Below are 13552 nucleotides of genomic sequence, written 5' to 3' on the forward strand. Positions count from 1 at the left end.
GTTCACATGAATGTTTAGATCTCGAAAAGAGTATATCAGCTGGAAAAGTCTCCAGTTCGGTAGAGTCTGCTCCGGGGTTGCGTTTAACCGCCGAGCGTGGGTTGTTGGCAACCGCTCTACGAGAACTGACGGCTCCCAGTTCCGGTAACACGTAGAGTGAGTATAAACCAGACCCGTTGTAAGTACGAGACCTGGTTGTGGCGACGCTGCGGGGAATAAAACACTTATATTCTAGCAGACTCGCCTCTTGGCTGTTTGTTCTGTGTCAGACTACTTTCCTGCGAGCCTGGTCCTTGACCTTGAGAATTTTTTAAAACACCATATTAATAAGTTAAGCCCCAACCTACCCACTTTTATTTGATAATAACTTTTAATATGGCACCTTATCGTTAAAGGATGGCAGGTTTATTGTATCATTAAGGTTTGAAGTTCAGCTTTAAGTGAAAATGAAGAAAAGCATTAAGCAAAAAACAAAATTAAGAAAATACTGAATTAGCTAATTAGTTTGTGGCATGATTGACAGATAAGTAGGGCATAAAATGTGGCTGGCAGGTGCAGGGCACAGGCAGAGTTCAAAAGGTAATGTCAAGAATTAAAAAGGGAAGGTGATTAGCAAGTATTTGGTAAGAAATTCTACATTCTACTTTCCAGTCTCCAGTTTATAACAGTCTGTAAAGTGAGGTAGGGTAACTCGGTCACATGGAAATGCATCCAGTGGCATGTGGGATGTTGCATATGTTTTGCATGGCTTAGACATCCAAGTTTCAGGACGTGTCACCATCTGCAGAAACTGAAGTACCAGGTCTCAGAACTTAAGCAACTGCTTGAGTCATGTGGAACATCTGCTACGTTGAAAACTACATGGATAGTACAGAGTGTGGGCATGCTACAAAATAACACTGATCTTAATAGGGAGAAGGAGAAGGAGATGGCTTATAAAGTTGCCATAAAGAAACCAGCAGCTAGAACACTAGGTGTGTTTTAAAATATAATTAAAGAGGAACGAGAAACTGAAGAGGAAAAGGGAATAGCACACTGAAGTAGACAGGTGGAAATAAATAAAAGGACAACTGCAAAAAGTTTCAATGTATATTAATAAGAAAGGAATAGCAAAGAATGTTTTTTAAAAATACAGTGTCTATCTTTAGAGGGAATTACAAAAAGCCTACTAGAAGTACTAGGGAACCAAGGGACTAGCAAGAACGACAAACTAAAAGAAATTAGTGTTAATGAAGACGTAGCAGTGGGAAAATTAATGGGACTGAAAATTGGTAAATCCTGAATGTTCCGAGAGTGTTGATAGAGGTGGCTATAGAGACAGTAGATGCATTGATCATCTTTCAGAATTCTGTACATTCTGGAACAGTTCCTGCAGATTACAAAGTAGTAAATGCTTCTATTTAAGAAAGAGGAAAGAGCAAACTCAGAACTGCACACTTGTAATAGAGAAAACTCTGGAAATTAATTACAAAGAATGTGACAGTTGGATAGCTAGAAAATCGGAAGGTGCTACTGAAGGAGATCTGATAATCATGACAATACTGTAGGTGTAATCTTAACATATGGACTGAAGTAGTTCAAGGCAGCAACTGACTGTCATTTTTCAAGACTAATTAGGGATGGACAATAAACGGTGACCTGGATATACAGTCATAGAATCAAAGAGTTATACAACAGGGAAACAGACCTTTTGGTCTAACTCGTCCATGCCACCAGATATCCTAAACCGATCTGGTCCCATTTGCCCATATCCCTCTATTCCCTTCTATTCATGTACCCATCCAAATTCCTTTTAATTGTTGTAATTTTACCTGCCTCTCGCACTTCCTCGGACAGCTCGTTCCATACATGCATACCCCTTTGTGTGAAAAAGTTGCCCCTCAAGGTCCCTTTTAAATTTTTCCTCTCACCTTAAATCTGTCCTCTCGCTTTGGACTCCCCTACCCTGGGAAAAAGACTTTGACTATTCATCCTATCCATGCCCCTCATGATTTTATAAACTTCTATAGGTCACCCTGTGGCCTCCAGCACTCCATGGGGAAAAGCTCAAGCCTATTCAGCCTCTCCCTACAGCTCAAAACTTGCAATCCCAGCAGCATCCTTGTAAATCTTTTCTGAATCCTTTCAGGTTTAACAGTATCTTTCCCACAGCTGGTCACAGGCCTCCAGTCCGAAAAACAATCGTCCACTATCACCCTCTGCTTCCCATCTTCAAGCCAATTTTATATCCAATTGGTTAGCTCCCCCGGATTCCACGTAATCGAACTTTGCTAACCAATCTACCATGTGGAACCTTGTCAAACGCCTTGCTGAAGTCCATATGGAAGTCTTTGTTGAAGATTCCCATATCCCAAGAATGAGTAGAAAACAAAATGGTGCACTGAATATAAGGGAGGAAATGCTTTGCTAAATCCTGTAATCCGTTTTCTCAGCCCTACCTTCAAAGCAGCTGCGTGATGAGACATGGTTCTGCCGACCCTCTTGTCACTGCTATACTGCTGGATATCCGCAATCCACTCTTCACACTGGGCCATGACCTCTGTTCTCTTCAAGTAAAAATGTTTGTGTATGACCTAGAACCAAAAGATTCATACAAAAGGTAAGATGTACACTTACAAGTTTTCACTGGCAACTAATGCAGCAAAATATAACAACCAGAGTTACTTCTTCAAAAGAGACAATTAAGGCAGTTCCTCAAGTACATTTGTCATCATCAGCAGAAAACGTGCATGAATTCCCATTGATTTAACCACAGTGTACCTGCTGCAGAGTTTTTTTTCCTATTTACTAGGCAACCTCCACTAGGATACTTGCACTGGAAGATCCACCATTCTATTACAGTAAAATTTATATTATGGCATAACATCAATCAGAATACGCTGCCAAATCGAGTCTCCAAAGTCCCTCCACAGGGGTAACCATTGCCATATAAAATACCAATGTTGTCATCAGGAAGTGATTGCAAAAGAACCAACAGAAGGATTTTTCCTTCACTGTTATTAGTGAAAAGAGTCAAAGGCTGAGAGATTCTGCAAGTTGCAGTATGGGTCAAGCCACGTCTACATTCAATTCCTACTTTTACCATTAATTGCAATGTATGAAGCAATAGTTTTGACTCACCGGCACCACCCAATCTCAGTATATGCCAAAACAGCATAAATTTTACTGCTTCTTAAAATTTTTATTCCAAGAGAGATTGACATTGCTAGCAATTGTAGCCCATCTGAAATTGCTCCTTAATTGAGTGGTTTGCTAGGCCATTTTAGAGGGCAGTCGAGGGTTGATAACACTGCCATCGATCTGGAGCCACGCAGAGGTGAGACCAGGTAAGAGCAGCAGATTTCCTTCCCTAAAGATAGCTTTTTATAAAATAATGACAGGTTCAATAATGGTGACTGTGAAACTGTTCATATTCCAATATTTCTCAACTGAATGTTATTTCCATCAGCAGCAGTGATGGGATTTGAACCCTTGACCCAGAGCATTAGTTTCAGCTTCTGGATTATTGGTCCAGTGACACTAACACTACACCCTACACCAATTAATATTGAAAAGCTCCTTACTAATAGCAGACTTTTTTTTTAATTTTAGAAATACACCAGAATGTTGGTCATGTATAGGTGGTAATTTTGTCAAATGATTATTGACTTGCTCTTTCCCCAGATATTTATTGGCTTTCTTCTTTGGCCTTGTGTTTTCTCAGATTGAAATCAACAAGAAAATAAAGCATAAACTGCAAATCACCACGCTAGTAACTTGCTAGCTGTTTTGCTCGGGGTGTGCCTCATCTGTCAAAGACATCACAAATTTATAGGGTGGCACGGTGGCTAGCACTACTGCCTCACAGCACCAGGGACCCAGGTTCAATTCCAGCCTTGGGTGACTGTCGGTGTGGAGTTTGCACATTCTCTCCGTGTCTGCATGGGTTTCCTCTGGATGCTCTGGTTTTCTCCCACAGTCACAAAGATGTGCAGGTCAGGTAAATTGGCCATGCTAAATTGCCCATAGTGTTAGGTGCATTAGTCAGAGGGAAACGGGTCTGGGTGGGTTACTTTTCAGAGGGTCGGTGTGGTCTGGTTGGGCCGAAGGCCTGTTTCCACACTGTAGGGAATCGAATCTAATCTAAATTGTAACTACGACTCCGACATAGAGGATAAGTCCTTTTAGGGGCCCTGTCCCTTTAGAAATGAGGATAATCTATTTCACATAGAGGGTGCTGAGTCTTTAAATATCCCTTCCTTTAAAGGTGCTGGAAGCAGGTTCATTAAATATTTTTAAGGCAAAGACAGAGGTTCATAGATTTTGGACAAAACAAAAAAAAAGGGTAGAAGGTGTTAGGGTAGGCAGCAATGTGAATAATCAGATCAGCTATGATCTTACTGAATGGTAGAGAATATTGAGGGGTTGAGTGGCTTACTCCAGCACCTGCTGTACAATTTACATGATCATAACCATGTAGTGCTCGGTTAACATGCAAGGTCTGTTTTCCAGAAATACACACAGAGAACGCTGGAGAAACTAAGCAAATCTGGCAGCATCTGTGGTGAGAGAAACAGTGCTGAAGTTTAGTACCCAGTCTGACTCTTCAGAACTGCAAGGTGTTAAAACATCTTTCTTTATACTTTTGACAGAGGTTGAGGAACAGAAAGAGGCAGGTAGCGCAAAGTGCAAAAGACAAAAGATTACTAGTAATGTCGAAAGAGAAAAGACGTAAAATGGGTGTAAATTAAGGTGTGAAAGGGGGAAAATGGGTCCTAACTAAGCAAAGTAAAAGACACAAACAAAGTGATGCAATGACCTACTGGTATTCTTGCTGGATTGTCAATCCAGAGACCCAGGTACCTAGGATCAAATCCCATGATGGCAGAGCAATAAAAGACATCTGGAACACCATTGATGACCATGAATCTATTGCCGATTGTAAGAAAACCCATTTGGTTCATGAATGTACTAAGGGAGGGAAAGTGCCATCTTCATGGTCTAGACCACACAGGACTCCACAATGTGGTTGGCTCTTAACTACCCTCTGGGCAGTTAGCAAGGGGCAATAAAGATTAGATTAGATTACAAGATTAGATTAGATTACAGTGTGGAAACAGGCCCTTCGGCCCAACAAGTCCACACCGACCCGCCGAAGCGAAACCCACCCATACCCCTACACCCACCCCTTACCTAACACTACGGGCAATTTAGTATGGCCAATTCACCTAACCTGCACATCTTTGGACTGTGGGAGGAAACCGGAGCACCCGGAGGAAACCCACGCAGACACGGGGAGAACGTGCAAACTCCACATAGTCAGTCGCCTGAGTCGGGAATTGAACCCGGGTCTCTGGCGCTGCGAGGCAGCAGTGCTAACCACTGTGCCACCGTGCCGCCCATAAATGCTGGCCTAGACAGCAATGCCCTCATCTTATGAATGAGGTAAAAAACGTTTTTTTTAAATGGAGGCAGCGGAGAAAGAGATATACAGATAGAGCACGAACACAAGAAAAAATTAAGAACAGGCATCATGCAGTTAATTTCAGAAGTTACGAAATTCAATACTGAGACCTAGAGGCTTGTAAGTACTCAAGCATAAAATGAAGGTGTTGTTCCTCCTGTTTTCCAAACTTCACATCACCCATTGGGAAGCCTTTTTTAAATTGTTTTTCCTTTGGAAGGTTGCCTCAAGTTCTTCCAAGTCGAGAGCGTGACGCTGGAAAAGCACAGCAGGTCAGGCAGCATCAGAGGAGCAGGAGAGTCGACGTTTCAGGGGTCCACGTTCCTGATGAAGGGCTTATGCCTGAAACGTCAACTTTCCTGATATTTATTTTGGTCAGGCTCAGGGAATTTAATGAAATTGATAACTAGGCTCTCCTGAGTGTTGATCATTCAGACACAGCACTAACGTGTCTATCGGCCCCTACCTCAGCTCCACACAATCTACACTTCAGCATTATGCACAGAGCAGACAGGGAGGGTGAGATGGACATCTATCCATTTCCTCTACTATAGAAAGGATAGAACAATCAAAATGCAAGTCAGCATCATGGTGGCTCAGTGGTTAGCACTGCAGCCTCACAGTGCCAGGGACCCGGGTTCAATTCCAGCCTCGGGCATCTGTCTGTGTGGAGTTTGCACATTCTCCCAGTGTCTGTGAGAGTTTCCTTCGGGTGCTCCTGTTTCCTCCCACAATCCAATCCAAAGATGTGTAGGCTAGGTGAATTGGCCGTGCTAAAGTGCCCATAGTGTTAGGTGTATTAGTCAGAGGGAAATGGGTCTGGGTTGGTTACTCTTCCGAGGGTCGGTGTGGACTTGTTGGGCCAAATGGCCTGTTTCCACCTTGTAGGGAATCTAATCTACTCCCTGGTCCATTCCAGTAACTAACTTGAGGGTCAGACAGTTAGAAAAAATTAACTATGGGAGGCTTCTATACAATTAAAAAATTTCCAGGTAAGTTCAATTTGAGCTAAATATTGTCAGTTTTCATTCCAAGTGCTCACTCAAATAGAAATACTTTGCATTTGCACATTGTTATTTTCTAAACCAAGCCCCTCAATAACACAAATCCCATTATGCACTTCCTTCTAGCTAGTTCCATTGTTCATTACTACACACTGTATTAAAACTATGGCATTTAGATCAAAAGAAATTGTGCTGAAATTTCAATTTAAAAAATCATTTAGGAAAATGGGCTTTGCTGACTGGGTCATATATTGCCCATCTCAAAATGGCCCTTGAGATGATGGTAGGTGAGTTGCCTTCTCAAACTGCTCCAGTCCATTCGTTGTAGGTAGGCCCACAATGCCACAAGGGAAGAAATTCCAGACTTCAACCCAACAACACTAAAGCAATGGCGATGTACTTCCAAGTCAGGATGAGGAGTGGCTTGGAGCAGAATTTGCAGGTGGTGGTGTTCCCATGTACCTGCTGCCTTTGATGCTCTAAATAGTAGTGGTCATAGGTTTGGAAGGGACTGTGAAAGGAATCTTGGGAATTTCGGCCCTTTATCTTTTAGATGGTACACACTCTTGCTACTGAGTATCTATGATGAAGGGACTGAATGTTTGTAAACGTGGTGCCAATCAAGTGGGTTGCTTTGTCCTGGTGTCCAGCTTGAGTGTTGTTAGAGCTGCACTCATCCAGACAAATAGTGAACATTGATCATACTCTGGGCTTTTGCCTACTTGATGGTGTACAGGTTTTGGAAGACATCATCACCACCTTCTATTTGGTGCTTAGCTCCCCGGCTTGCTGATCCCAACTACTGTACAATTTCTCATTAAAAACAAGCTTATTTCTTACTGTGGTGTTGTATCAGAGGGCAGTTTGATGTCGACTACCATATACCTTAAAATCATTCAAACGTTTACCGATGTCCTTGCTGATTTGCAGACACCCCATCCTTCAATACATTCAATTCAAAATTCACACTCTTGTCTATCCTTCTTTAATTTTCTATTTGAGCCTTGTACCTCTTCTCCCACATTAACTGACTCCAATTAAAGGATTCCCTCATAAATAAATAAACAAAGAAACTGGTCTTCATGTTCTACGTGGTTCAGCATCTTGCAGATTTAAAAACAACTTTTAAAATTCTTTTGTATGATATACACAAGATCTACAAAACCTTCAAAGGTTACAACTTATATAGAAAGCACACCTGAATTTCCATAAGCTGTCCAATTCAGTGAACTACAGACTGAAGCAAAGCAGTCTCAGGTTTCCTGCAAAGTTAGTTAGTGGTAGCCATTTGAAAGTATACAACGATGGCAGAGGCAAAAACAAGTTCCCCAAACACTCCTCCTTTACAGAAGCTACTGGTATCTGCTAGAAACATCTGTTCCTCCACCAGCTCAATGATCAGGAATTCAATTGACTAGGTGTATCAAATGTTAAATCAATCACTCTGTCATGATGTTGCAGTCTGCTACCTTATGGCACTCAATACAGACAGGTGTAAATTCAAGGCAGAGAATCTACCAAAACAGCCATAGAGTTTCAGTTAGACCTTGCTAAAAGTGACTGGAATTAATGTTGGAATAACAAATTCTTATTTCCTGCATGCTTTCAATAAGAAGTTGGCTAACTTCTTTGCCCAGTATCTGAACAAGAGTGCAAAGCATGAGGAAGAGTTAAATATCTAGACAAGGAACCACAGTGCAGCAACAGGCCTTCGGCCCTCTGAGCCCACGCTGCCGCATTTTGCTCTTCCATACTAAAATGGTCTTCACTACAGGATCTGTATCCCTCTATTCCCTTCCTATTCATGTACTCATCCAGGTGCTTCTTGAAAGCTGCTATTATGTCTGCTTCCAGCATCACCTCTGGCAATGCGTTCCAGGCACTCACCACCCTTTGTATGAAAAAAGGGCCTCGCACATCTCTTTTAAACATTCCTTCCCACCACCCCCCCAAACCTTGAACCTCCACTCGGGAAAAAGCCTCATACTTTCCACTCTATTCATACCACTGACACAATATTCCAAGTTCCAATATTCTTGGAGCAGGCACTCAGTAAGCTTAGCATGTTAACAGGAAAGAGGATAGACCCCTTCAAAAAACACTAGTTACACTTCCACTAGCAAGAAAGTCACTAGTTTAAAAAGACAATTAAGAAAACCTAATACAGAAATGGCCTTTTCCACCATCTTCTCTACAAAGCTTTTTGTGAGATGGTAATTTAGCTTATTGTTGAGCACACACCCACAGATTTATCAATTTGGTACAATATTATGCGTGACAACCAGTTTTTAAAATTTTTTAATCTTTAGCAGGATGACTGATAAGTACTGACATTTTTCAAGACCAATATTCTAGATCTTACAGCAATGTGTGTTCAATCTCAATGTTCCAATATAGTCAGCACATTCCTATTATGAAACTTCATCACTGTCCATGCCCTTACAAATAAAAATGTAAGCAGATCCAATTTAACAAGATTAATGTCCAAACTCTGTATCCGGGACAGCACATGAAAACTGTAGGAGATCCTTCTAGAATGTACAATTGCCTATAATATTCCTAAAGGAAAACAAATGATGCAGAAACTTCTCTGCTTGCATTCATTGGAATTATTGCATTTGTTTCAAAGTTCTAATATTATGACAATTTATATTAAAAGGAGAAAAAGGTGCAGGTCATTAAGCAGGTCAACCCTGATTGGCTGAGGTATTGCCATAAAAAAAACACAATAGGGAACCATAGATTCCATGAGCTCCTGGGCAACTCAAAAAAGTCACAAGGCTTAAACATATTCTTTTTGTTTGCTGAAAATGGGATTCCTGCATAAGAATGTAGTTTGCTTCAAGCAAGTGGAACTAAGCTGCGTTACCAGCTTGACTGATATTCTTCAACCTCTTGTTAATTTGGGAAGTAATACACTCAAGATTTCCCAAAAAGTGCTGCTCAATCATGAAATAACATCTAACAGCTGGCATTTGGTTTTGGGTTTTACAGGCTGGAAACAGTCTGTACTCTGCATGTTATGAACAAAGAGAGACACCGTTTGAATTTATTAACCAATCACAGGGTTATATGCACATTATCAGACATCACTTTGGTACTGAAATTCAAACACAACATTGCTCAAGAGTGTGGTAGAAGAATGCTCGTTTGTCTGAACATCTGACAACAGCATTAGTATAAAATACCACTGCTACAGGCATTGCATAGTAATAGCATAATGCCTGTCTAACCTGTTGTTCAAATATTTGAGCTACTTTGCCTTTCCAGGGTTATCTGATCCAAAGGTATCAGCTTTTCACCCATATGGGAGTTGGAGCAACTCACAGCAAACAACGATCTGATCAGGATAGCTTTGATATGTTTTTATTACTGAATCAATCTTGCACAGTGAGCAAAATTCTAGGGCTCTATTTATCTTATTGCTGACAAGGCAAAACTTATCGCAAGTGAAATGGACCTATATGAATCCAAATGCAAATACTAACTGGTAAAGATAGGTCTGCCGCAGTGGAAAATCCAGCAGTAGATTTTTTGCTCAAAAAAAAAAATGCTGCTTTCCCTTCAAACAATTCAACATCATATGTGAACATCAATGCCTGTATAATGTCAGATATGTAGGCTATATGTTCCAGCAATTGGCCAATTGAATCAAAAAGCACATTACTTCACTTGCTCATAAGAGACAGCATAAAGTATACTCAATCAGCAAATGCTTGCAAAATCCAGAACAAAATGCCTGGTGTAGCACATGCCTCTACATATGGGCAGCATTTTCTGAACAATCTTGGGTTTACATAGTTACTCGAACATCCAGTTTAATATAAGCAAACTTGTAAAATGGATTATTTACATTTGGTAGAAGCAACATGCATTCAGGTTCAAAGACATGCTCTCCACAAACAAAAGGAACATTTTTAAGGCTTAAACTTATTTTTCCCCCAAATTCACTTGGCTGGATGGGGAATCTAGGTTCTCACTGCTTTTAAGAGAACAGGGCATTGAATAAACTGATTGCTTGGACATCAGTGGCACTGTGCATGATGATATGGTCAGAGTTGACTTTGGCTTCCAACTCAAGGCAGACATCAATGATGTCAGTATAGCCAACTTCATCTGCAAGCGCAACGGCTGGAGCTCAATCATCAGGGCAGAACTGCGTGCTGACATCTAACCACTCTTAGAAATCTCTATACTCCTGAATGCTACAATCTTGTCTTTTTCACAGAATGCTTACAAAAGGATTTATCTCAACAGAAAGGGCAGACCTAAGGTAACTGACAAACGAACCAGAAGTGATGGACAAATATCTTTTCTGATATATCCCAAGATTCCAAGTTGATTTCCAGTATAATGCAGAAATCCTACATCAAATAAAAATTGCAGATCTCAGCGGATCCATTGAGCGGTGATGGCTTGTGGTAAAGTTATGATCCACTGTGTAGAATGAACTTTAAATAGACTTGTAACTTATCCCCCATTCCCTTATCCTTTCCAATTATAAAATGATGTATCATATTGAAGGTAAATATCTGCTTGAGATGGAAATGATCTTTAGATCAAACAGCATTGTAATGAGAAGCTCCCATTTGAAATTTTTTTCTTAACTGGACTCTCAACATCTAAAACTTCAAACATCAGCAGTAGATTATTGCATATCCACAAATTTAAATGAAACATACCTCTTTAAAGCATGGCGAGGGATTTCTTATTTGTTCAAGCATGGCCCATTTTACAGTTGCTTGTCTTATATTTCCATCATACTCTCTGGAACTCTGAGTGCCACTGGGTGTTCCCCTTGACCTCTCATAACCAGGTTCATTAAAATAAGGCTCCGCTACGAGTATCAAAGACTGGATTGACACTAGCACCTGCAAATAAAATTCATAATTTGATTACAGTGGTGACAACTGAATTTAGACAAGAACAAACCTGGCCATGTACAAAGAGAAAAATATCTTAAATTTTAGCATTTTACTGTAACAGGGTACTAATATTATGGAAAATGAAGTGTGCTACCAGGCTCCTCTTTACATTGAATTACATTTTTTGTAGGGATCCAAGTTCAAGTCATTCCCAAAATATTGCACTTTACAAGGAACAATTTAACTACCAAATACATTGCTTTTAATTCAGACTGTTATGGTTGCTTGGATAACAAGTGTGCAGAAGATAAACTATTGCTTGGCTTGTAAATATTGTGGAATGAGATATCCGGTCAATAACTATTGATCGGATAGTTACAAGTCAGATTTCTTCAAAAGAATATTTGATTGCTACAAAGGAGCTTTTATAAACGTTTTGGAATTTTCATCTTCATTTCTCACTCATCAAGTATTTAGCTGAAAGGAATAAACATTTTGTAGTGGTTATTTTGTAGTGAGACCAGCAACTCAGGGTTTGACATTTCAAAGCCGTGATTGCAAATTTGTGAAATTGAATTTAAAACATGCAATTTACAAGCCAGTGCCATAAAAATAATCATGAAACCTGCTGGATTGCTGAAGAAAGCCAGAATTTTACACCGTCTCCTGCTGGCACTTTTCAGGCAGAGTGGAGGCTGCAAATTTCCCTGGATAGAGCTTCCCACTGCCCTCCCATCCACCCCAGACCATCTGCAATTTTACACGGAAGTGGGGAGGCCTACCCCAGCCTATACATATTGCTCCAATTGAAATCTCTTAAGTGGGCATTAGCAATCACTATCCACCTGGATTAAATTTTGAGGCTAGTAGTACAACTTCAGGGATGGAGTCAAATAGGGAAGGCCGGTGAGACACCCTGATTTAAGCCTTAGGCCATGTAGAGGAATGAGGGAGCAGCCTCCCTTCCACACTGGGGTGAGTGTGATTGAGGGGAACCCAAAGTGTGTCATACACTCTCCAACACCTTATTAAGACCATTTATCTCTTTCAGTGTTCCCAACCTGTAAGGAAACCTATTCACCTATGTGCTCCTGGAGTTTCAACGTGGGACGTGCTGATAGTCCCAGTCCTGGCCAATGCTGCTGGGTCCACAGAGTTGCAAACCAGTGCGCACTGGGCAGCAGTTCTTACTCCAGAGAGGGGCAGGAATCCCAGTTCCAGCAATTAACGTCCCTTGAAGTCTTTAAATATTCTTTGTAATTGACAATTCCATTTTCATGATCTATGTACATGAATAGCTAGCTCTTTATGGATATACACAGTTTCTAGCTTTTCTCTGTAAATAATGCTTAGAGCTATCAGTTTTTGCCCAAAATGGATGAACTCACATTTATCAATCAGAATTTGTATCCAAGCCAGTCCCATGATACAGAACCAAGACGTGTTTCTTTGTGGATAGAGTTAATTAACTATTCAGTCTTATCCACTTTTTCCATATACCTGGTTCCCCTTCATATCTACCTACTTTTTTTTAAAACCACTACCAAACCACCTCAGTTCCTCATTAAATGACCAATTTATAAACCCAGTTTGTCATATCTACCTAGGCAATAACCACTGCTTAACTACTTACACAGCATGATCAACTTGTGTGTTAAACTCCACCTGCCACAGGTTGACTCGTGTGTTTAATTTGTCTCTACAATTTTATTTCCCATCTAATGTACTTTCTACATTGCCAATCTTTCTGTCAAAGGGCCACCAATCTAAAACATTTGTTTCAACAAATCAACAATCTGTTTCTCCATTCACAGATACGGTCAGATTTCCTCACTATTTCTGATACTTTCTGCCTTTACTTCAGGCTTCCAGCAATCATAGCATCTTGCACAGAGTTACATCTCTCTCTGTTGTGTAATCAAAGTCACCAGTAAACAGTGAATACTTGAGATCCCAACATGTTCACACAGGGCACTAGATGCTTCCTTCAAATAAACAGCCACTATGTCTACCCTGTCTTCTACCACCTAACTAGGTCAATTATTTGCCTTCAATTCCATGACTTCAATTTTAGTTAATCATTCTTGACAACTCTTTCAAGGTCAAGTATTAAACTGCTAGTAAGAATGAAAGCTCATCAGTACTGTCCAGATCCCAGGAACAAAAAAATTAATTGAAGCCCTCTGCACCTAGTCTTCATTATAAATTCCCAACTGTGCTGGACCAAAGGACACATGCAA

At 40.5% G+C, this 13552-nt stretch overlaps 1 protein-coding gene across 5 annotated transcripts in view; it reads right to left on the reverse strand.

Annotated features, from left to right (window-relative positions):
• The window catches only part of birc6 (baculoviral IAP repeat containing 6), a 256819-nt gene that overhangs the window by 11937 nt on the left and 231330 nt on the right, over positions 1-13552 (reverse strand). For all 5 annotated transcript variants that reach the window (XM_043695518.2, XM_043695521.2, XM_043695519.2 and 2 more), the window contains 2 exons: positions 11130-11318; positions 2439-2573 (listed from right to left, as the gene is read on the reverse strand). In XM_043695518.2, the coding sequence (XP_043551453.2) occupies positions 2439-2573; positions 11130-11318 (324 nt within the window). The remainder of the gene's footprint in view (positions 1-2438; positions 2574-11129; positions 11319-13552) is intronic.

Source organism: Chiloscyllium plagiosum, unplaced genomic scaffold, assembly GCF_037043375.1.
Source record: "Chiloscyllium plagiosum isolate Xiang-an unplaced genomic scaffold, Cpla_swu_hap1 HiC_scaffold_10, whole genome shotgun sequence".
NCBI lineage: Eukaryota > Metazoa > Chordata > Chondrichthyes > Orectolobiformes > Hemiscylliidae > Chiloscyllium > Chiloscyllium plagiosum.